This window comes from Cenococcum geophilum (assembly GCF_001692895.1).
Source record: "Cenococcum geophilum 1.58 unplaced genomic scaffold K441scaffold_7, whole genome shotgun sequence".
Taxonomy (NCBI): Eukaryota; Fungi; Ascomycota; class Dothideomycetes; order Gloniales; family Gloniaceae; genus Cenococcum; species Cenococcum geophilum.
This window is the reverse complement of record NW_027137565.1, coordinates 1,981,318-2,005,976: the sequence shown is the minus strand read 5'-3', so window position 1 is coordinate 2,005,976 and position 24,659 is coordinate 1,981,318. Positions and strand designations below refer to the sequence as shown.

The 24,659-nt window shown below is 35.9% G+C and overlaps 1 protein-coding gene across 1 annotated transcript; it reads left to right on the top strand.

The window, feature by feature from the left end:
• Positions 1 to 14,590: 14,590 nt before the first annotated feature.
• On the top strand, positions 14,591 to 15,556 carry K441DRAFT_490335 (kinase-like protein; the record flags this gene model as incomplete). Its single annotated transcript, XM_067641977.1, has 1 exon — positions 14,591 to 15,556. A coding segment is annotated over one exon (966 nt), but the record flags the coding sequence as incomplete, so codon positions are not given.
• Positions 15,557 to 24,659: the final 9,103 nt, after the last annotated feature.

The window sequence follows — 24,659 nt, the reverse complement described above, 5'->3', positions numbered from 1 at the left end:
AGTCGGTCCGTTAGATATTATATAGCAACTATATTATCTATCTCCCATCAGCCTCCCCTTACCTTACCCTTTATCTTATCCTTTACCTCACCCTTACCCTTACCCTTACCCTTACCCTCACCCTTACCTTTACCCTTACCCTTACTTATTACCCCTTACCCCCCTAAACAAATTACAAAATCTTAGTTATTATATCTATTTTACTAAATACTAAAATAGGATTAGATAATAATAGACTAAAATAAAATAAAAGTGGTAAAGAATAATAAGATAAGCGCGCAATAACTAGGAAAAGGTCCTATGTATAAGGAATATATAGTTCTAAATTTACTAGTTATGTGCCTTTTTATAGGTACTAGAGGGTTAGTATAGGATTCTCGTATAGGCAAGGCGACTTACCTAGCGGTGCCTCTTAATTAGATGCTATACGCCATGTATAAAGGCTGCGTGATTTTTAAAATACTTAAGTCCTTTAATCTACTTTAAGTAATAAGGATGCTTATAGTGGAACCCCTACCTAAACACTCCTTCTATAACGTGATTATTAAGATGCTTTTATAGTGTATCCTTCTTTATAAATAGTTAGGTCTGCCTTAGCGTTAAAAGTTAGTTATTACCGATATAGATAAGACAAATAAGATTAGTAAACGTTATAGGATATAATAGCTATATTATCTTAACATCCTCTTCCTTAATCGGGACCGCGCTCTGCGTCTTATCTAGGTTTTCTTAAAAAGGCAAGTCTAAGCTAATTTATTCTTTTTACCACTTTGCCTATTTATAGGTACTAGTATTAGCGTCACTTACACCTCTTTTTACGCCTATTATACTTTAGTCTACTTTAAACCTAAGTTAAAATCCAATAGCCTTGCTTAGGATCCCATTCTACCAACTCTCTTATTAATTATAATACTTTATAAGATTGCGGATAAACTTTATACAGAGTTTTATAGCGTGTCCTTCTTTAAGCTTATTTAGCGGCTAAGATAGTAGTTTAGCAATAGTAGCACGTTCGCGAAATTTATACTATATAGCTAAACGGGTAGGAATTTCCGTCCCAACGCTACCACTAAGCTATCTTTTAATATCGTAATTATTAATGGCGTTATAAAAATTAAGAATAACCTAGTCCTCTTTTTATTTGCGTAGGACGTTTATAATACTATAAAGTTTATATCTGGCTTCGTTATAACGGTTATATAGTTTCGTTCCCTTCGCGGTATTAATAAGGTAATATCCCTAGCTCCTAATCTTTTACTTATATTGCTTTCGTTTTTCGCAAAGCTATAAAATATTAGGGTATTAATTAAGTTCTAGCTAGAATTTAAGCTTCTGCTTATTAGTTAGACCTATAGGGGCCCGCTTATTCCTTAAGATCCCTATCTATATAGTATATTAAATAAGGTTATCCTATAATAGAGTCCTAAAGTAAATTAACTGGAAATCGCGCTTAATTAAATTAGGTAAATAAAACCGTTAGTAGGTATCGCCGTAATAACCTATTATCTAATTTCGCTCTTCTAGAGTAAGGGCGCCTAGAAAACTTAGTTAATATATGCACTTATATTAAATTAGATACTTACTATTTAATTTCCTTCCGGACGCTTATCGCAGCTAGTAAAGTTTAAGTAATTATTTAAACCTAGCCACTCGGCCTAACTATACGTAGTAATCGCGGCATTTCTGGTAAGGGAATGCTTTAGTGTTTAATACTCCCCTATAACTAGCCATTATCTCAATATCTTAAAAGATGGGTCGTTTCTCTATCTCCTTTTTAAACTTCACTTTAAGACTTTCTTTTTTCGCTAGGATTTTAAGTCTAAAAATCTCTTCTGGTAAAGTATAATGGCGTTAAAATGTATTATCCGCGATAGTAAGGCTTATAAGATAGAATAGGATATAAAAAGCTAGGATACTTTTAAGACGGAAAATAAACCTCTTACTATAGGTCTATTAGCACTATTCGCGCTATCTTTAATCGACGTCGCTATATACTATCTGCCTATGCCTTTAGAATTCTTAATATATATAAGACTTATAAGGGCGACAGTTATAGTTTAATTAAAGTTTTTTATATTGCGAACTTTTAGGATTGTAATATGTTTATATAAAAGCGCTTTATTAGAGCCTCTCGCGCTTAAACTTTTAATAAGAGCTTGGGGTCTTATTACCGTAGCACTAAAAAGAAGAAGGATTACTCTTATCTATACTTAAAAATAACTATAGTAAGGCTTTATGTCCATTATCTAATAGGCATTAATAATTATATACAAGTCCTGCATATATATAGCATCCTTTTCTTTCTCTAACATGTCCAGCTTATATATTAGCGTTAAGTAGGTTAGGATCCACTATAACAAATTAGCTAGGATTTTTTTTTTAAAAATTAAAGATTACCTATATCTTATATATTAAGTTCTGCGCCATTATTTATACTATGGCCTACTATATTTATAAATTTGTATAGTATTCGTCTCTAGTATACCTAGATTGTGCTTTCCTTCTTAATTCAAGAATTCTTCACGCGCTATTTAAGGTATATTTTAAATATGTCGGCCACGCACTAATAAAGGGCCTTGGTTAGGTTAGATTTAACTTTTAGGCAGAACCTAAATACAAATCGTTAGTATTATAAGGTAAATTTTGGTTTAAATACTATTGGTTATACAAGGTAATATCACGTAACTACGGTTCGTAGATAGTATAATGATTATTATTCTCTCTATCTTAATAAGGGAGGGCGAGGAGCTTAAGGCTCCTCGCCACGCTAGTGCCGCGGCGACACGTAACGGCAACTTGCCGCATATAACGGCAACTTACCTATATTCCCAACACTGGCAACTCTTCTTTTGTGGTTGCCATCTATATATATATATATCGCTCGACTAGCATAACAAATATCAATCCTCCTTACTTACTATTGCCGTTGTAATATAAGTCTCACTATCCTAAAATTTACCTCTTAGCACGTGGTGCTTTCTTACTTAGGAGTTATAGGTAGATATCTTATTTAGAGAGCCGTTAAGGCGCTAGTAGTAAGCAAGCTAATAACGATTTTTCATCCTAGGGATAGAAAATCCTAATTAGCTAGGTTAAGTTAGGGTCTGTGAAATCTAACCAATTAGATAACTTTAACCGCCGGTTAAAGTTCCTAGATATCTTAAGACCTTATATAACTAAGAAATTTCTAGGGACTTCCTTTTAACCTAACCTTTAACTCATATATATAGAATATTTATATTAATAAACGTCTCTAGTGCCTTATTTNGGTTNNCNTTNNTNATTANATCTACNNGGTTATCTTAGCTATTAATNTATTAAATCTTAAAGAGTTCTTAACNCTCNTAGNANTGCTAAAGTGCTATAATATTAATTATAAGGCGCTTCTCCTTTATAGTACTAAGCTTAACTAAATACTTATAAAGGGAATATAAGTTAGTGCATATAATTATAGGGATAATAGGAAGTTTAAGTCAATCTATAATTATCTTTAGGGTAGTTCCAATTGCAATTGCTATATTAACTCCGCTAACTATTCCATATATCTCTAATACTAAAACACTTTAGGTAACGCGCTTGCTCTTAGTTAAGCTCTAATAGATAAGATTACTATAAATTATAAAGTTATTCTCTCTAGTAAATTTATTCGCGATAATAATCTTATATCCTAACTAGGAGCTAAAATCTTTATTATTTATAAATAATCTATTAATAAATATAAAGAGCTTAGTGGTAGGAAGATTAATAGGCATATAGAGTAGTCCCTAATTAAGATAGTTTATTTGCTAAAAAAGATATTTATTTAGGGTAAGAACGTTATCCTTAGTTAGTTCCTAGTATTAGGTAGTAATAAAGAGATTAAATAAAGCCTTAGATTAACAGATAGAAGTAATATAAGCTTTATAAGCACGTTGCTCCATATATCCTTACTTTAGAGAATTAATATTAATAACGTTAATCTTCTTGCCTTAACCCTTCTGGCGTAAAGTAATAGAATCCTTATTTAGGGAGAGGATGCATTTATTAAAAAGTAATAGTGTTATTAAATTAAGCTTTTCCTTTAGCTTTACTATAAGATTTGCCTTTACTAGCTTATCCTCTTTAAGAGCTAANAATTNGTNGTNTNCTAAGATNATTNTATTATTAGTTTATATANNNANAATTCNNAATAGNGTTNCNNTNGTTATAATAAGGAAGTAGGGATTAAATATAGAAGTAGTTATTAAAAGCTTCTCTTTATAGTGCTTGCTATAAGTAGCCCACCAGTAAGTTCCTACCTCTATAATTCTATATAATGGCTTAAGCATAACTATAATTGTATCTTTAGGATACTAGTGGCGAATTTGCTCTAGAAGGTATACTAATATTAAGCGCTAAAGGTGCGTCTTTAATTAGGTGTAGGCCTAAGTAATATCTTATAAATAGACCGCTATTCTATTCTTTATTAAGGAGGGAGCTAATATAATAATAACTCGTTAACTAGCTCGTTAAATTATAGAAAATTACGTAAGAATTATCTCCTTACTATTGTCGTTATAACCTTAAATAATAAGCCTTAATTTCTTAAATAGGGCGTTAGTAGCCTTACCCTTAATCTTATTAACCATCCTTAACTTAAAGATACAAACTTTATTAAACTTAGTAGGGTTATACTTCTCGAATTTAAAAACTCCTCTTATAATAAGACCGTTAATCTCCTGCTTATTAGATGCTTGGAAAGGAGCTCCTAGGGTTATAATACGACCTTCCTTTCAGAGCTATTTTGCGAGCTTAAAGTCAGCCTTCTCTTTAGCTATTATAAAGGCCATTAATAACTTAACTCTATTCTTAATAGCGGTAATAAATTATTCTTTAAAATTAATAAGATATTAGTAATTTCATGATCCCTTTAGGTAACCTCTACCGCGTTATAGTTATGGCGCATCTACTATAATTATATTAGGATTGTAGTCGCCTTCTAAAGCATATTAATTATGGTTTTCCTTTAGGGCATCTTCTAGGGCATCCTATAAAGGCTCAGAATTATTATCTTTATAATAAGGCTTAATAATAGTTAAATAGAATTAAATGGGTCCGTCTAGCATCTAAATAGTATAAGTTTAACTATTAATTATAATAATTTAGTGTAGGCCTAACCATCTTCCCTTTTTACGCTATATATATACTTTAGACTAGAGTAGCAGATCAATTATAGTTAAGGTATTTAGGCCATTTCTTATTCTTAGTGCGTTATTAACCTAGCGTATAGCGTAGAGACGTCGCACCTCCTTTATTGCCTTATAAATAGCCTTAGCTTATTATATAATGGAGGGAGATAGTAGAGAATTATTAGTTATTTAAGGGTAGGCGCTAAAGACTAGTAATATAGGTATAAATCTATCCGGGCTAGCGGAATTATTAATAGCTTTAACAGCTATTTATAAGGTAAGTTCTTCGCTAGCGTTCTTTAGTTCTAAAGAGATAATCTTATATACGCGGCGTAATGGCGTATAATATTGTTTTACTTTTCTAATACTATTATATACCTTAACGGGGACTTCCTTAACCTTAATTGCCATTACCTTTATCTATTATCGGAACTCTATAGATAAGAAGTTCTTTCCTACGTTATAGACGATTTAATTAGGGGGTCCTAAATAGATATTAATCTAGTATAACTAAAGGGTATCCTATACGTTTCTAGCTAATATATCTTTTAAAAAACGCGCGGCTTAAAAGGAGGTTAAGAAGTTAATAACTTAAAGTACTGGCTTGCCGCTAAGATATATAACGTTAATAATAATATAGAAGTTAAAGTTATAGTTATCCTTAAGAGTAAACTTAAATCGGCCAGGGGACTTCTGGTTTATTTAGTAGTAATAGTAGTACTTTATAAGATGCTTAATTGCCTTAACCTTAACTTTATGGCCTACTTACTAAAGAACCCTAAGTAATTAATAAACGGATAGGTGGCTAAAATAATAGTATAGTTGGTGTACTTCCGACTTAGTTAAGTAGCTTTAAGTAATACTCTTTTCTAGTTAATAAAGGAGTAACTAGGGGTAACCCTACTTGTATATAACGGGCACCCAATTATCTCCCTAAATAAGTATATTTTTAAGGTTATTAAGCCTAACGCCTAACTTATTTATATCTTTAATGTAAAATAGAAACGGAGTGTTTATAGGAATAATATAGAAAGTAATATATCCTAGGGGGGTTTAGACCCTAATTATACTAAGAGAGATTGTAGTACCTTTACTAAAGCAAATTATATATTAGCCTGCCGTTAATTAGTTAATCTAAATAGAGCTATTAAGCTACTAAAGAGCTTAAACTTAAGGTTCTCCTACTATAAATACTTCTGCGGCTTCTATATCCAGTATAATACTATAAAAGACGTACGCCAAGTATCTATTGTTAAAGGAAAATGCGGAACTCTTCTTTAGCTTATTAAAGATATCTAATTTTATAATAGAATGGAGCGTAGATTAATTATTAAGAATAGCGACGGTTTATATACCATCTACCTTACCATACTTAGTAAAGTATTAATTAGAAGAGTAGTCTTTAATTTCTATATCTATAAGGAGCTATTTAACCTTATTAATCTTACCCTTAAGATCTTTTACGCCTTTGTATTAAACTAGGAAGCTTTAAAAGTAGGCTGTAGTAACCTCGCGATTTCTAATATTTCTTACACTTTAACGGAACTTGTTATATACCTCTTTTTGCTTATTAAGGGAGTGTCTTATTAACTAGCAATTTAGCTTCTTATAAACATAGCACTTCTTTTAGCAATTACTTTAAAATAAACCTCTATAAGGACCTCTATAATTACCTTATAGTTAATATTAATTATACCCTCTTCCGTATTCCCTACTACGGCTACTATATATTTAATTAGTCTAGTTATAATTATATTAGTCGGGAATACTTAGTTAGGTAGGGTTTTTAGTATAAAACTATTAAGATTCTTATATTTATATTATAGTACCTACGGTGGAGCGTAGCTTAGTATATACTCCTTTAAACGTATCTATAGGTTTATATAGCGCTAAGTTACACTTAGGAATACTATAGCATACTAAGATAACCTAATCCCTTAGGCTGTTCTTATTTTAGTAAGTTTTAGTAAGGCCATATTAGATTTTCTAAAGTTTATTAAAGAGTAGTTAAAGGCACTCTAAATAAGTCTTTATTAGGTTAGAAGCAATAACTCTCTAAAATATAGTCTCTCGCCATTCGGACATATAGAGTTAGCGATTCTTATTAGTCTTAAAGTGGGCTTTAGTAAGCTAAAGCATTATATTAAAGCTATAGTTTTTACCTGTAATATAGTCGTAATAGAATATTACTGCCCGTCCCTTTAACATAATGGAGAAAGTATAGTAGTACTAGTGGCATTAAATTCTAACCTTGTTGCAATAGTTATAGAAGACCTATAGTTTTACTCTAAGTATATCGTATAATTCTTCTCTAAACTTTTTCTCTTTATCCAAATATACCTTTATTAGATTCGTAACTTCTTATAGTAAAGGGTTACTGGTTAGCTAGAGTAAAGAAGCTAAAGGCGGTAGAGGTAAAGGACGAGTACCTTTAGGTAGGAAAGTACCTTTAGGTAAGAGAGTAGTGTTCTAGGGGTTTCGTTCTAAATTAAAGTTGCCTTTTAAAGAATATAGGTTAGTTCTAGGTTTCCGTAGTTAACGTATAATCTTAGCTTCTGTTTATACTAGTTCTTCTATACTAGTAATAACGGCCTAAATATTACTAGTAATTAGGTTACCGTTTTTAGCAACATATACCCCGTTTCTATAAAGAAAGTCTTAAAAATCCCAAACAATATTAATATTGCTAAGTACCTAGGTATTAGCGGTCTATCCTATAAAATCCTCCCTAAAATATTCCCATAGCTATATATTGGTATAGTGTCTACTTTAGTAGAATATAATATGGTATAGGAGAAAGCCATTAACTTATTTTGTAGTATAAGTTATTATATTAAAGGTAAATTCATCCTAATTTTTATTAATAAGTTTCGCGTATAAAGCTACCCCTAGTAGTAAGGAGTCTTCCTAGTTGTTTAAAGTAGGCATAGCCATATTTTTAGAGGGAGGGAAGTATTATTAGCGTAGGGATTGTCGTTTAGTACGCGTTTATAATATATATTTGTTATTTAGTACGCGTTTGTGACGTATATTTGTAATTATAGGGCTTAGGACTAGTTCTAGCCTTAAATTATAAAGACTTGTAAAGCGTGTTGTTCTATATAATAGACGTAAGAATCTATAATCTTAGAAAGGCTTAGGACCAGTTCTAGCCTTTAGATTCTTAGATTTGTAGAAGAGTTCTATTTAAGGTTTAGGACCAGTTCTAACCTTAAAAGACAGCTTCCTCTAGCACGAGTAGTACTAGTACAGTGGCTCGTCTCTTCTTAGTGGAATACCTAGCTACTCTGTGGTATAACAGTAAAGTTAACTACTAATTAGTATTAGTTATATAAGGTAATATTATATAGCTACAGTTCGTAGATAGTATAATAATTATTATTCTCTCTATCTTAATAAGGGAGGGCGAGGAGCTTAAGGCTCCTCGCCACGCTAGTGCCGCGGTAACACGTAACAGCAACTTGCCGCATATAACGGCAACTTGCCTATATTCCTAATAAATACAAATAAACTTTTCCCAATTCCGGAACTTATACTTAACAAGAGAAGTAGACTAGGGCTTCTGTTTTAACTTCGCCCTTTCTTAATCCTTATAATACGCAATCCTCTACCATAAATATTTCCCCTTAGAATTAGCGTCTTCCCTAGCTCTAGAGTTAGAGCTTAAATTTAAGTCTAAAGCTGGCTTAGAATAAAACGGCTTGCTTAGTTTAGAGTCTAAGCTAGAGGCTAAATCTATATTTCGCCATTTCTTACTTTAAGAGGGTATAATGGTTAAATACGTAGTGTCTTAGTGCTTTAGTAGCTGCTAGTTGCCTATACGCAGAAGCTAGCTTAAAAGCGACTACTGTTAATAGGAACGCTAAAAATAGCTTTATAGGAGATCGGCGTTTTTAAGAGCGGGACAGGGCAAAAAAATCCCATAGGTAGAAACCTAGAAATTGAGTATTAGAAGTGAACGATATAATAATAGGGGAAAATGCATACGTAGCTACTGTAGGAAAAGGGTTAAAGGAGTATAGTGTAGAAGGGAGGTTTTGTTATATAAGGGTAGTGCTTTTAGCAGAGGATAAGGATAAAGGTAGGCGGTAAACGTCTATAGCTTCTTAAATAATATTAGCCGCTAAGGGATATTTAGGGAGCTTTAAGAGGTACGTTATAGGGTTATATACGCGATTCTAGGTTTAGTGGGTAAGTAAGGGAGACCCTACCGTCCTTGGCATACTTAGTATATTATAAAAGCGGTGACAAATATAGGTCTAAGTGAGGAGAAACTGCCTCCTAAAATAGGGGGGAGGAACCTCTAAATCCGGCTGCGTTTTCCCTAATAATAAGATTCTAGTAGGTATATATAATAATAATAATTCATTGCTTAACGTCCGATTCGGATCCCTATTGGGCCTACGCGGACTACTCCTTATTTATATATAGGGAGAAAACTTAACTTAAGAAAGACTTAACTTGAGAAAACCCCGTAATCTATCTCCCCGCCTTTTAAGACTCGCCTATAAGGCGCCTGCGAGGCGCCTGCGAGTCACCTATAGTGCTCCTACTACCTTACTTTTTAACCTCCTTAGGAACCACTGCTGCCGTAACAAGCCTACGGACGCGCTAGTATCGCAAACTTTACTCTACTACTATAGAGTCATTAGGGGGCGCCCGTTGCTCGCCCCCCTACCCTCTATTACTATTTCCCTTGCAACCTAGAACTGGTTTAGTATATTTTAGCTAATAAGCCACTAGATAACCGCCTTAAGGCCTTTTTATATTAAGAGTAGTATATTATAGTTCTCTATACTAGCTACTAAAAGCATTACTTTTTAGTTAGTGTATAAGGGGCATAACAGTATTACATATTTTAGTGTCTATCTTAGCCAGCTATATTCGTATCTTAGGTTACCTACTAAGACACCTACCCAGTAGAGCTAGTCTTTTAGTCCTATTATTCCTATTCTTAAAAGTATCACTATTATATTTTCTGCCTTCGTTAGGCCTTCTTAGAGCCCTAGAGTGTTTACCCCCTATAGCGTTAACTATGCTACGGCTTAGGTTTCTCTTGCCTTAGTTAGCCTCTATACCTTTAACTCCTATACACCTCTTTAGCGTTAGTTTAACTAGTATTATATTACAGTAGATAGTTTCCTAGCGTTCTTTCGTACTCTACTTTAGCTCCTTTCTCTCTCTTACTATTATCTTTACTGGCCTCTTATGCGTCTTTCTTCCTCCTCTATATAGGCCTAGGCCCTAAAGTAGCACTATTCTTCTTCTGCTTTCTTTACCTATTTCTCTAATATATCTTCCCTACTTTAGGGTTGTTAGTTTATTCTCCTATAGGGCGCCCTAGGGTCCCTCTATAGTTTATTTAGGCGTGTCTTAATATACTTTATAATATTAGAGTTACGTTTATTTTAGGCCCTTTATATTACAGCGGCTTTAATATATAGTTATAGGGGGGGAATATTGGCTTCCTTCTTAAGCAGTGCTGTGGCCGTTCGTTTATATCCGCCTATTATACTCTAAAGGCAGGCTATTTAGACCTTTTAGAGTAGTTTAAGGAGTGACTTAAGGGGGCCTTTCTTAGATTCTCTAATGGCCTAAATACTAGACCTATACGTCATGGTTAGCCAGACGGCTGCTATATATAGTAGACGTAACCTCTAGAAGCATGGGCCTTATATAGAGTTAACAATCCTAAATAATATAATATACTATACTTAGCCCTTATAGGCTGCTTGCGCCGTATATACGCTCTACTAGAGCTTACTATCTACCTATACTCCTAATACTCTTAGGCCCTAAACTAGTTAACCCCTAAAGCCTTAGATACGAATTATATACTAGAAATCTATAGATTGGTTGCGTTTTCTTATAAAATAGATTAGCTGGTATTTCTTTGGTAAGAATTAAACTCTATATTATCTTGCCCATTCTATATAGGTATTATATACTTTCTCTAGTGTTTTGCAATTCTCTGCGGCTATTAGCCCGTATATAATTAGGTTTATATTATCGACAAAGCCTATCCCTTAGGTTGCCCCTTTTTTAAAGGAGTTAAGCAGGTTGCTTATAAAGAAAAGGAAGAGTATAGGCAAGAGGGGTGATTCTTATAGTATTCCTGTTGCAACTGCGATAGGGGGGCTTTGGTATCCGCTAAAGACTAGTAATATTTCTTTTTATAGGTAGTTATATATTAGCTAGTAATATAGTAGAGTTTAATATACCTGCTTATTTAAGCCTCTACCCTAGTTTTCTAGTGCTTTAGTCCTAGTCTGTAAGCAGTTAGCTGCTACCACTACTTATATAGGGAATTTCACCATTCTTTTGGATATTTTATAACGGGTTATTAGCCTAAGTACTAGTCTACCCCCTAGCAGTCTGTATAAGAGTCTCCTCCCAAAGTTAGTACGCTTTTGTATAGCTTGGGAGCCTTCCATAGCCTTTAGTTTTACGCCTTTTCTATTATTTCCGCTGGCATAGGTATAAGCTACTATTTCTAGGGGTCGCAACTCCCGTTTTACGCGCCTACTAGCGTAATCCTATAAAGGCGTTATAGCTATATCCTATAATATAGACTTAGGCGCACTTTCTATAGTTAGGCCTAGCCAAAACCTTCCTGCCTAAGTAACTCCTATTTACTTCTTAAGTATATCTTACTAGCGTACCGCCCTAGAGACGGATGGTTCTGTCTATTAATATACTAACACGTATATCCGTTCTCTTAAGCCACGTAATAGTTTCTTTAGCTAGGACGTAATTCTATCTACCTACTAGGTATACTAAGGGTTAGAGCCTAGCTAAGGGGTAAGGTCCTTAGAGCTAGCAGTAGCTACTACGCACTACGCCCCACAAGAGGTTCCCGTTTTACGTTACCTATAAGAGTTTCCTTATAATAGGCCGACCGTATTTTATAAGAGAGGGGCCGTAGAGACACTAAGTCCCGCACTAGATAACCTACTTCCCTCTCTCCTACTAACTAAGCTTATATCCCCCCCTTTTATAAGCTAGCCTATATCTCTAACTATTAAGACCTTATCCAACTGGCCTGTGTTTCCCCTATAGCCTCCCCTATATATATATATTAAGTTATATACACTACGCCTATTAAGACCCTTCTATGAGTCGCCTTATATATATGCGCATTAGGTTGCGTACACCACGCCTATTAAGACCCTCCTATGAGTTACCTATAAGTCGACTAAGTTGTACGCCATAGGGCCGTCGAAGCTAGCCTGTGTTTCCGCTACCTAGAGCTTTACCCGTATTTCCACCTCGTTAAGCCATCTAGTCGCCGTCACATCGCTATTGTGTTACTATTGCGTCGCTGTCGTCCAGGTCGCGCGCACTATGCCTATTAAGACCCTCTTTTAAGTCACCTAGGTGTACTAGATACTAGATAGGCCCTTATAGAGGGGCCTTAATAAGTTCTCTAGGTAGGGCCTTAATAAGTTCTTTGCGGTGGCCTTAGGGCCTTAATAAGTTTTATATAAAGTATCTGCGACGCGTTAACCTTAATAAGTTCTTATAAAAAAGGTTCCCTACGCCCTCGCCGTATCCTCTCGGTCTTAGAGCTAGTGTAAGCCTAAGGGTGTCCTATCGTACGCCTAGGGCGCGTCTACGTTAACTGGCTAAATAAGGCTAGTTTCGGGCCTGGCTGCGAGCCAGGTAGTTATACGTTAGGCGGTTTTCGTATCCCAGTTTCCCTTAATAGCCCCCCTAGATAGTATGGCAGGAGCCCTAAGTAAGGGCAGTAGGACTCCTGGTGTTATTAAGGGCGATATACGCGTTACAGGCTTAACACCACAGAGTCGCAACACCAGCGCGCTGCGCGCGCTGCGACGGCTCTCCTCCATCGCCTCTGCACTTAGCCATCATAGGGAATAATTTCCCGATGATGTTTCCACCCGCGGCGACGTGGACGCGTGCAGTAGGGCTTCGCGGGCTAGTAGGTATATATATATATACATCTTTATATCTATATCTCTGTATATATACGTAATATATACTCTAAATATTTTAGTTTATATGGTTGCTTAAGTTAAATATAGCTACCGATGCGCGTTCTGTATAGGTAAAGGTTAAGTACCGCCGACCCTTTTCCGGCGTTCCATCGGCAACCACGCTCAGCTTTCGCCGACCCACATCGGCGACCATGTTCAACTTTTTCCGGACCACGCTCAGCTGTACCCCGTCTCGCTTCCTGGGGTCCCACGTTAAGGCAGACCTGACCGCCTGCAGAATGGACAGCAGTTGAACCTAACATGGCACGCAGTCTTACTGCGCACGACTTGGACCTCAAGGCGACTTTTGATACCTACAAATCACTTGCTGAACAGAAATGCGATAGATTGGCCGAGCAATACCTCTTGTCCTCCCTCCGTATAATTCTTGGCAGTTACCTGAATTACCACAATGGCAGGCTTGAGCCGCTTCTCTCGTCAAAGAGGACGCAGTATCTAGCCGGCATGCTTTATACACATTTTGGGCACCTAAAGGAAGACCTTCTTGAGGAACTCTTTCGAAGGGGAAGCGTATTTGATCCTCTTGCGCTCGCTACGATTGCGGACAGCGATCTGGAGCGATCAGTCGCCAAGAGATGGCTAGCTGTATTGGAGGAAGAAGACTTCAATGCGCTACTCGTCGACTTCGTCTACGAACTGGAGAGAAGATCCTATTGGACACACCGGGGGCATGTTGGCGAGATTTCTCATCTATCATCAATCACAAGCGAACGAATAATGCAGGTTTCGGCTTCTACATCGGCTGGAGGCACCTATAGTATCAGAATGGTCCTCCCAAATCGTCTGCATAGCAAATTTTCAGGGTCAGCATTTGATACATCTTTGGCAAAAAGGCTCATACGACGAGCACTCTCAACTAGCTTCCGGCCAGCCAAACGTGACATCAATAACGGTGGAACAACATTACGTAGGGTGGGGTTGGGGGGAGAGCCTATGCCTAAAAATTACCAACCTGCGGGAATGCTGAGAACAGTACATGAAGATTCCGAAGTCGATCAAAGGAGCCCTGGGTGTACCCCGACAACACCCAAAGCACAAGATTTCAGCATCATCCATTCGGACACTAAATTTGCTGGGCTTATGAAAGTAGGATCTGATTATGGTGATGATTTGTCTCAAACAAATACATTAGCACTCGAGTCACACAACTTAAACGGGGCTCAAGATTCGTGTGATCTTTCCTTTATATCCAGTGCCGACTGGGCCTACGTCAACACACCTACCGGGAACAATAGCACATCTACGCTAAGTAACTCTTCGACATTCCTCACTGCTAGGTCAAGTGTAGCAAGGGGCTCTCTGACTCCTTTGGAAGTGGGTTACGGTAACAACACCAACAGAATTAGCACCGCTTCCAGTTATCTTTCTGCGCTATGTGGTACGGAGGAGTCCAATCAGCAAATCACGAGCGAGTACCACCGATTATTGGAAGAAAGGAACCTCATTGTTGATCCTCTAATGGAGACCAACTGGTCAGAACGCGGTCAACACGCCGAATACGCAGCATATGAAAGAGGGGCAATCCCTCTTACTGTCGAGAAGCTACTTGGAAAGACTCAAGGTGCAGTCGTCGAGAGCGTTCGATGTAGACGTATACGCCTTGCACGAAAGACAATCAAGTGCTATAAAAGGCCTGGCATGGCACGCAAAGATGCCATTCGAGAGGTGGAGCACCTTCAACGTGTTAAACACGCACACGTTGTACGGGTAGTTGGAACCTACGTGATCGAGAACGAATTGGCTATCTTGACGTACCCAGTTGCTGAATGGAACTTGGAAGATTTCATGCAGTCAATATTCGAGGACTGCGTGGACTCGATGCTCAAAGCTCCGTACTTGGAGCGATTCATTACCTGCCTGGCTTCAACTCTCAATTATCTACACTCCTTCCCGATCAAGCACATGGACATCAAGCCTACGAATTTTCTAGTTAGGAATGTCCAGAACAGTACTGTCAACGAGCACGATCTGTACAAGATTTACATTACGGATTTCGGCATCTCTCGAGCATACGAATCTCTCGAAGACAGCGAAACTGGGAGCTGGACATCTTACACAAGAGCCTATGCAGCACGGGAGGTGATACTACAAGAATTCAGAGGTCTAAGCGCAGATGTCTTCTCGCTAGGCTGCGTCTATGCTGAAATATTAGCGGTCATTGCAGACGCTAAAGCACCTGATCTAACCTCGAGAACTTACTGGGATAGCCTGCATGCTTGTCGAGAATGTCCGGAGATTGGGTTTCGCGCTTATCAGGCAGCTGTCCCGGATATATGTGAATGGCTGGCAGCACTTCCTCTTGAGCAACCCGAACTCGACTCGGCAAGAAATTGGAGTGTGAAGATGCTCGATCATGATCCCTCAAAGAGACCCTCTGCCAACGAAGTTGCGAATGACCCATCCCTCCCTTTTGGGTGTCCTGGATGCAAGAGCGGACCAGAGGCCTTCGAAGTTGCACCACCGTTGAACAATGAAACTAACATCTCCGTAACCACCGGATCTGCCAAAGATCAGGCCTCATCCGTGTCAGCGCCTTCTATGCCTAAAACACTCAAAGGCTTGATGGCCAATGACATTTTACTACCCGGTTGAAAGCCTTGTCTACACTCTTCAGACCAAGAAATGTTACAGTCCGAAGGACCATAAAGTCACCACTGTCATTGCAAATGAGGTTGCACCTAGTTGAAGGCGAAGCCACAAGCCTACAGCATGTGGACGGGTCAAACACCCGCTTTCTAGAACTTAAGAAACGACAGCTTCAAAGCTATCAGCTCGCCTCTCAAGCTCCTAGGCCACCAGAGCCCCACTTAGTTTAAATTTAGCACCTGCAAATTCAAGTTGTGGAATATCTTCGGCGGCCTGCAATACCGGTATTCTTGAATCGGGCTTGTATATCATGTTAGAATCAGAGCACAATTACGCAGGCCTGCTAATGAAGTTAAATACGACGCGTGGCCTTGACATAAGAACCTTAATTAATATAGTCTAAATTCGTTACTATATTAGGAAAAGGTTCGTCAAGAGATTCTCCAATACTAAAGTAGGCATTGACCTTAACCAAGAATAATTTCGCTCCACCTACTATGAGAAAACGCAGCTCTAAAGACCTTGCATAAAGCAACACGGCCCCGAATTCCCTTTGCTTCGAGGAACGCAATTAACAATACAAAATACGGATCCCACTCGAACTCTTCTCTCTCCTTGGAGATGTAGTACGTCCATACAGAACATTCCTCAGGAGTAAAGCCATTGAGCTTCGGTTGCATCCCAAACCTCATTAGCTTAACTCAACACTTTATCAAGCGATATCAAGTTGAGCAGTAGACTCTTGCCGAAATATCAAATGTGAGAACGCGGTCCGGTCGCCGAGGATGGCAGGCTGGCAAATTTTCGTGCCATTCATGCTGGACTTGTGACTCAGTAGGGGTAAGCTAAGGTTCCTGAAGAGCATTTACAGTGCTTTCTCACAGGTAATGCCGAAGGGCTGCACGGATGGTTGACTTTGGCAACGCAGAGCTGCCTGGTAAACTGGTGCGCTGCCTCTTTGGGTTTAGCGGGATCTTTCCTCCCATATCGAGCTGTTGTCACATGAATGGTGCTTTGATTAACATTTGGTTGCTGAACTACTCATGGCCCGCGTTCTACATCATGCTCAGCTTATTCCACTCTATTTGGACGCTCGGAATGGAGGACATCGATAAGGCCGCTGAAATGATGCAGCATGCTCAGCTTATTCCACTCTATTTGGACGCTCGGAATGGAGGACATCGATAAGGCCGCTGAAATGATGCAGCATGCTCAGCTTATTCCACTCTATTTGGACGCTCGGAATGGAGGACATCGATAAGGCCGCTGAAATGATGCAGCGGATAGAAGGCTGAAGCGGTCTGGAGTACGCCACTAATTATCTCTATGCGCCACACAGGGAGCTTGGACTCTAGAGAACCTTCTTGATAACTGTGTATGCTCCCCTTTTCCCAACATCGAGCAACTTCACAAGTTCACATTAACAGAAATTCCGAACCTCGAGCGGCTTTCTTCAAGTACAATCCGCGGCACCTTTTATCTACTAGGCAGGCGCAACTTTATTTACTTTATCGAGCTATATATTATCTCCTACCCTTCGCCGCTTAAAGACGCAGCACCATAGCCTACCAAACTTATACTCTTTACTCTCGCGGGTATATTCAAATTTATAGCCATCCATATATATACAGACTTACTTAATAGTGCATAGCGTATCGTACCTACAGTTTTTATCAGGTTAATCCATAGTTAGAATACTCCTAATAAATACAGTATTAAGAACGCTCTTATAGGTCCTAATGCTAATAGGGTCTACAACTCTCTGGTATACCTTCTCTTATTACTATCCTTTATCCTTTAAGCACCATCCTACTTTCGCCGACGCTTTATTAACGGAAAGCACCCTAGTCTCCTTTCTATAATTATTTAGCTAAATCCGGCACTCTTCTAGTATATCTTTACAACAACCTTACCATAGATTCTTAAGCCCAATTCGGCTAAAATGCGGTTACTCCCGCTGTTTTAGTATATAATGTCGCCTAGAATAGCAATCCCTCCCCTAGGTTTGTCTATAATCCTCTAGCCCAGCCGCACTATAAAGGAGATTAAGTAAATAAAGAGTAGAAGCGGCTAGGAACTTAATCTATTTAATTTATATAACAACTATAGAGCGACTAATCTTAAGAATGCCTAGGATACTTATTCCAATTGCACTCTAGATTTAGAGTTGGGCGACTTTTTAGTTAGGTCGGAACTCTAAAAGCATCTTACGATAATATTATACGCATTTTTGGTTCCTAGGGAATTATTACCAAAAGCTAGATTCGTACCAATCCAGAATTTTTAGCAACTTTTTTGCTATAGGGTTAGCTATTACTACTAGGTTTATTTAAGTTATTACTAGCCAAGAGGTGTTAAAGCACTCTAGAAATAGCCAGCCACTCTACAACACTAGAGGTTTATTAGTATTAACGGCAGAAGGCATCCGCCTTCTCTATATCCTACCATTATAATTAGAATCGGATCTAATATAATACGCATTAAAATAGTATAAATTCACTTTATTGCCTAATTATAAAGCAATCTTATATAACTAGGGCTCTCTAACGCTTTTATACACGATCTTAGTAAACAATAAACAGCTAGAGGTCCCCTAGAGTACCTATAATATTCTCGTTTAGGCTTAATTATTATAGTTAAGGCAAGTAGTCTAGATAGACGCTATATATATTAACTAGTCCTCCTTAGTTAACAAGTCCGCCTAAATTCTACTTATATACTTAATCTATAAGCAAGCCAATAGGGTTATTATCTAGCTTAGTCCGTATAATATTACCTCTACCGCCCTTACCACTTAACTAGTTAACTAGCTATTCACTATTAATCGCTTATAGTATTCTTAGAAGATAGATAAGTCGTTACTATATAAGATTCCTCCCGTCGCAGCCTTAACTTTAAGGGAAATGCTAGCCTGGCTATACCCTTTATATCCTATATACCGTACCCTCTACTTTAAAAGTAGGTAAATATTGTAAGGAACTAGGCTTTTGCGCGGTATAGAAAAAATATTATATAAAGTAAAACTTTACGCTATAGTAAGGTAATCTAATCGCCCTATTATAAAGCCTAATAAACAGTTAGGCCGCCTTCCTAACTTATTATTATAAGTTAGTTAAAGCTCCTTTCTATTTATACTTAGTAAGAAATACCTAATTTATACTATAAAAGTTAACTAGGTTGTTATTTAAAGCATATTAGATATAAGACTCTAAACTATTTCGCGTTTTTTAGGGAAGTAAGGTGTGTATAAAAGCTAAACAGTTTTATTAAACTAATATACTTATTCTCTACCTATTTTATAAAAAAGTAAATAAAAACGCTATAAGTTAAGTAGTAGCTCCTAAGATAATCTGGATCTTAAAAGGGATCATATTAAGCTCTATACTATAACTATCTCTATTAAAAGGTAAGGCTGTTATTAATATGCCATAGTATAACCTATTATTATTAATTTCGATAACGTTATCCTAATAAATAGTCCCGTTTTTATTAAACGAAAGCCTATAAACCTTAAGCGACCCTAAGACATTTAAAACCTATACTTAAAAGAAATATATATATTACTTAGACAAATAACCGCTATAGGATAACTTTAGATAATATATAAAGTAGCTACTTAGCCTAGTTAATATAAAGATATACTGTATTACTTAGATATATTTTATCGTATAAGTAATAATAGGCTTTATACCTAAAGAGCTCTATTTTTTTCCCTAGCCGGAAATAAATATAAGTGGTTTAAATATACTAATAAAGTATACGTAGAAAGAGGTAATTACTATTATAAACCGTTACAAAAACCTAATAAATAGAGCATTAAGTATGCTACTAGGGCCAGTAGTACATAAGGTTTGCAGTTCTTAGATTTAGTAGCACTATACTAACCGATTTTCTAGCTATATGACTAGCTTAGCGTGTTCTAGTGTGTTATAATAAATATAGTACGCGATACCATTGCTAGGAACTATAACTACCTTAAGCTAGATACTAAGGCCGTAGTAAAGAAAGTAGTGGAACTACTTAAGGATAACCGCTTTACGCTTAGTAGCCTAGTTAGTACTCTACCTTTTACTCTACCTAACTAACTAAGGCTAAGATAGAGAGATAAGATTTAGGGCGCCGATTATTACACGCTGTATTAAGCACGTATTCTTTAATGCTAGGCTAAGGTTACTTACCCTTAATAAAAATAGTGCTAACCTTTTCTCGCCTATTACAGCTAATATAATATAGCTTATATATATAGCAATTTAATATATGTTTAAGGACTATAAAAGCGGAATATAAGTTATTTATAAGTTTAAAGCTAACGCTATAGTTATAGGTAAAACTATAGAAAGCCTCTTACTATACTTACTAAAGCGTATTATAAATAGCTGGGAGCGACTATAAAATACCTAAAAGAGCTATTAACCTAAGTATAATAAAAGGCTATATAGGCTACTTTTATAATAAGTTAATAAGATATAGAATATAACTAGAGATAAAATGCTATAAACTTAATAGGTAATTAGTGATCCTTTTAAGGATACTATAGAAGATTTAGAGGAACTAGATCCTAAGTATAATAACGGGTTTACTTAATAACCGTATACTATAAGTATAAATATATTATATTATATTAATCGTATTATAACGTTATATTGCGATACTTACTATATACTATAGCACTTTACCGCCGTTTCCTATATTATAATATCCTACTATTTTAATTGTTATATATAGGCTAATAAAGATAATATAATAGGACAATAGTAGCCTAGTGTACTTGTTATTAAGAATAATCCCTAAAACCATATATAAGGTCTTCTCGCAGTATACTAATAAGACGATTTTAATACTATATAACTATAATATTAATGCTATCTAAGCGCGCCTTAAACAAATTTAAGGTAATAATAAATAGGAAATAGGAATTAATTACCGCATCTTATGGTATACTTTTGCTGGCGAGTTTAAGGTTATAGATATTACGGATAGTGCTATACTAGAGGATATAAAGGCCCGCTTATAGAGTGGAGATAAGCAGGTAATACTAGAATTTGCTAATAAAGAGAATAAGAGTAAAGAAGGCAGTAGAATAGATAGGGAAAATAATAGTAATAAAGAGGATAAGAGTAGAGAAAGTAGCGGGATAGATAGGGAAAATAACGGCGAGAATAAAAACGATTAGGGGTTTAGTAGTATAGTACTACTATTACGGCAGAACTAATGTAAATATTAAACTTAAATAGTAGGTTAACTAAAGGGCGTTATTAGGCGTATTAAGGTTATATTATACTACTATTAGGTTAAAATATATTCTTTATATAGTGTATACTAGGCGTGTAAAATAAGCAGAGAACACTAACTGCGTAGAATAAGTAAAGGGTACTAACTGCGTAGACTAAGTAAAGTATACTAATTACGCGAAATGAGTAAATACTACCAACTACGCAGATTAAGTAAATACTATTAAGTGCGCGGGATAAGTACTTAATAAAAACCGCGTAGGAAGAGCAACGCCTATCTATTACTTAAAGTAAGCAAGATATACAGAATACGCGAGGAGGGCATTATACGTTAATTACGCAAAATAAGTAAATACTACTAACCGCGTAGACTAAGTAAATACTATTAAGTACGCGGGATAAGTACTTAATAACAACCGTGTAGGAAGAGCAACGCCTGTCTATTGCTTAAAGTAAGCAAGATATATAGAATACGCGAGAAGGGCATTATACGTTAATTGCGTATTAAGTGTAAAAAAGGCTTAATAGAATAAAGGCACTACTTACCTAGGTGGCTATAAATGCGCAATTAGCTATACCGCGTTGTTGGTTTCTATTAAATGCGGCATTATACCGCACCTAAGTTGATACTATACGCTATACGTTACAATGCGCGAAATGTGTATTTGGCCGCAATATGCTGCCAAATGCTGCAAAAATGCTAGTAAATTTTTTCCTAACGTAGTCGCGAGCCTAACTTTCCTATAGGCGATATAGTCTAGGTTGTAATAAAGAACTAAAAGATAGAACGGCCTAGCTATAAGCTAGACTATCAGATAATAGGACTATATAAGATTCTTAAGAAGATTGGCAACTTATATAAAGTAAAGCTCCCAAATTTAATAAAGGTTTACTCTATTTTCTTACTAGATAAGCTATAAAAAGCTATAGACAACCTATTACCCGGATAAAAGAATAAACTTCCCCTGCTAATTTAAGTTAATAGCGACAATAAATAAAAAGTTAAACAAATTCTGGCCTATAAACTTGCGAGGGGAACGCTAAAGTATTATATTAGCTAAAAAGGATATAACCTAGACCTTATTTAGTACTCTATATAAAACTTTATAGGTAGTCCCTATAAGCTTTAAAAGTTCTATAGTTGTTACCCTAATAAACCTAAACCACTAAAATACTTAGATAAATAAATAGAATGCTAGTATAATAAAGACAATAAGCTACTGGAAAAGTATAAAGATAAAAACGCCCTATAGGTATAATACGGACTATAAAGCCTAAGGGCAGGCTTTTATAGAGGGGGGAGTAATATTACAGTACTAGCAAATTGCTATAAATTGCCGTAGATTATCGTTATATAACGTAAAGATTGTATAAAATATTAAGCGGCGCTAGTCTTCTTCTCCTTTCTTCTCTTTAGCTTTGGATCCTTATTATAAACAATCCAATTATATAGGCTTGCATGCATCCTTCTTGCTATACTTATACCTTAATTAACTAAGTCGCTAATAGGGCCCGTCCTAGTAGAGAATCCTAACTATAGCGACTCTAGATAAAATGCCCTAGATATAAATAGAAGACGTGTATAAGTTACTAGATAAGCTATAAAAGGGTTAATAATAGTATAATATAACTACGGACACTTAAACTATAGAGTAACTTGCCTTCTATTTTGTTGGTTATATAAGGGGATATTACGTAGCTACGGTTCATAGATAGTATAATGATTGTTCTATGTTCTTCTTAAAGAAAGGGGTAAGGAACTTAAGGTTCCTTACCACGCTAGTGCCGCGGCGGCACGTAATGGTAACTTGCCGCACGTAACGGCAACTTGCTATATATGACGGCAATATACCTTATATAGTAACTATTTGCCTTTATTCCCAATACTAGCAACTCTTTTTTTATAGTTGCTATCTATATATATATACCGCTTAACTAGCAAAACAAAAATTAATTCTCCTTACTTACTATTACCATTATAATATAAGTCTCGCTATCCTAAAATTTGCCTCTTAGCATATAGTGCTTCCTTACTTATAAGTTATAGGTAGGTATCTTATTAGTAGGGCTGCTAAGGCGCTAGCGGTAAGCGAGCCAATAGCGATTTTCTATCCCGGGGATAGAAAATCCTAATTAGCTAGTTTAAGTTAGGGTCTGCAGAATCTAACTAATTAGATAACTTTAACCGCCGGTTAAAGTTCCTAGATATCTTAAGACCTTACGTAACTAAGAAATTTCTAAGGACTCCCTTTTAACCTAACCTTTAACTTATACACGTAAAGTATTTATATTAATAAACGTCTCTAGTGCCTTATTTAGGTTCGCCTTTATTATTATATCTACCAGGTTATCTTAGCCATTAATCTATTAAATCTTAAAGAGTTTTTAACGCTTATAGGATTACCGAAGTGCTATAATATTAATTATAAGGCGCTTCTTCTTTATAGTACCAAGCTTAACTAAATACTTATAGAGGGAAAATAAATTAGTGCACACGATTATAGGGATAATAGGAAGTTTAAGTTAATCTATAATTATCTTTAGGGTAGTTTTAATTATAATTACTATATTAACTTAGCTAACTATTTTATATATCTCTAATACCAAAACACTTTAGGTAATACGCTTACTCTTAGTTAAGCTCTAATAGATAAGATTANNATAGATTATAAAGTTATTNTNTTTAGTAAATTNNTTTNTAATAATAATCTTATATNNTAACTAGGAGCTAAAATCTTTATTATTTATAAACGATCTATTAATAAATATAAAGAGCTTAGCGGTAGGAAGATTAATAGGCATATAAAGTAGTCCCCAATCAAGATAGTTTATTTACTAGAAAAGACGCTTATTTAGGGCAAAGATATTATTTTTAATTAGTTTCTAGTGTTAAGCCGTAATAAAGAGATTAAATAAAGCCTTAGGTTAATAGATAGAAGCAATATAAGCTCTGCAAGCACGTTACTCTATATATCCTTACTTTAGAGAATTAACGTTAATAACGTTAATCTTCTTACCTTAACCCTTTTGGCGTAAAGCAATGGAATCCTTGTTTAGGGAAAGGATGCATCTATTAAAGAGTAATAGTATTGTTAAGTTAAGCTTTTCCTTTAGCTTTGCTATAAGATTTACCTTTACTAGCTTATCCTCTTTAAGAGCTAAGAATTAGTCGTCTCCTAAGATAATTATATTATTAGTTTATATACTAACAATTCTAAATAGGGTTCCTATAGTTGTAATAAGGAAGCAGGGATTAAATATAGAAGTAGTTATTAAAAGCTTCTCTTTATAGTGCTTGCTATAGGTAGCCTACTAGTGAGTTCCTACCTCTATAATTCTATATAATGGCTTAAGTATAACTATAATTATATCTTTAGGATACTAGTGGCGAATTTACTCTAGAAGGTATGCTAATATTAAGCGCTAAAGGTATGTCTTTAATTAGGTGTAGGCTTAAGTAATATCTTATAAATAAACTGCTATTCTATTCTTTATTAAGGAGGGAGCTAATATAATAATAACTTACTAACTAGCTTGTTAAATTATAGGAGATTATATAAGAATTATCTCTTTACTATTATTATTATAACCTTAGATAATAAGCCTTAATTTCTTAAATAGGGCGTTAGTAGCTTTACCCTTAATCTTATTAACTATTCTTAACTTAAAGATGCAAA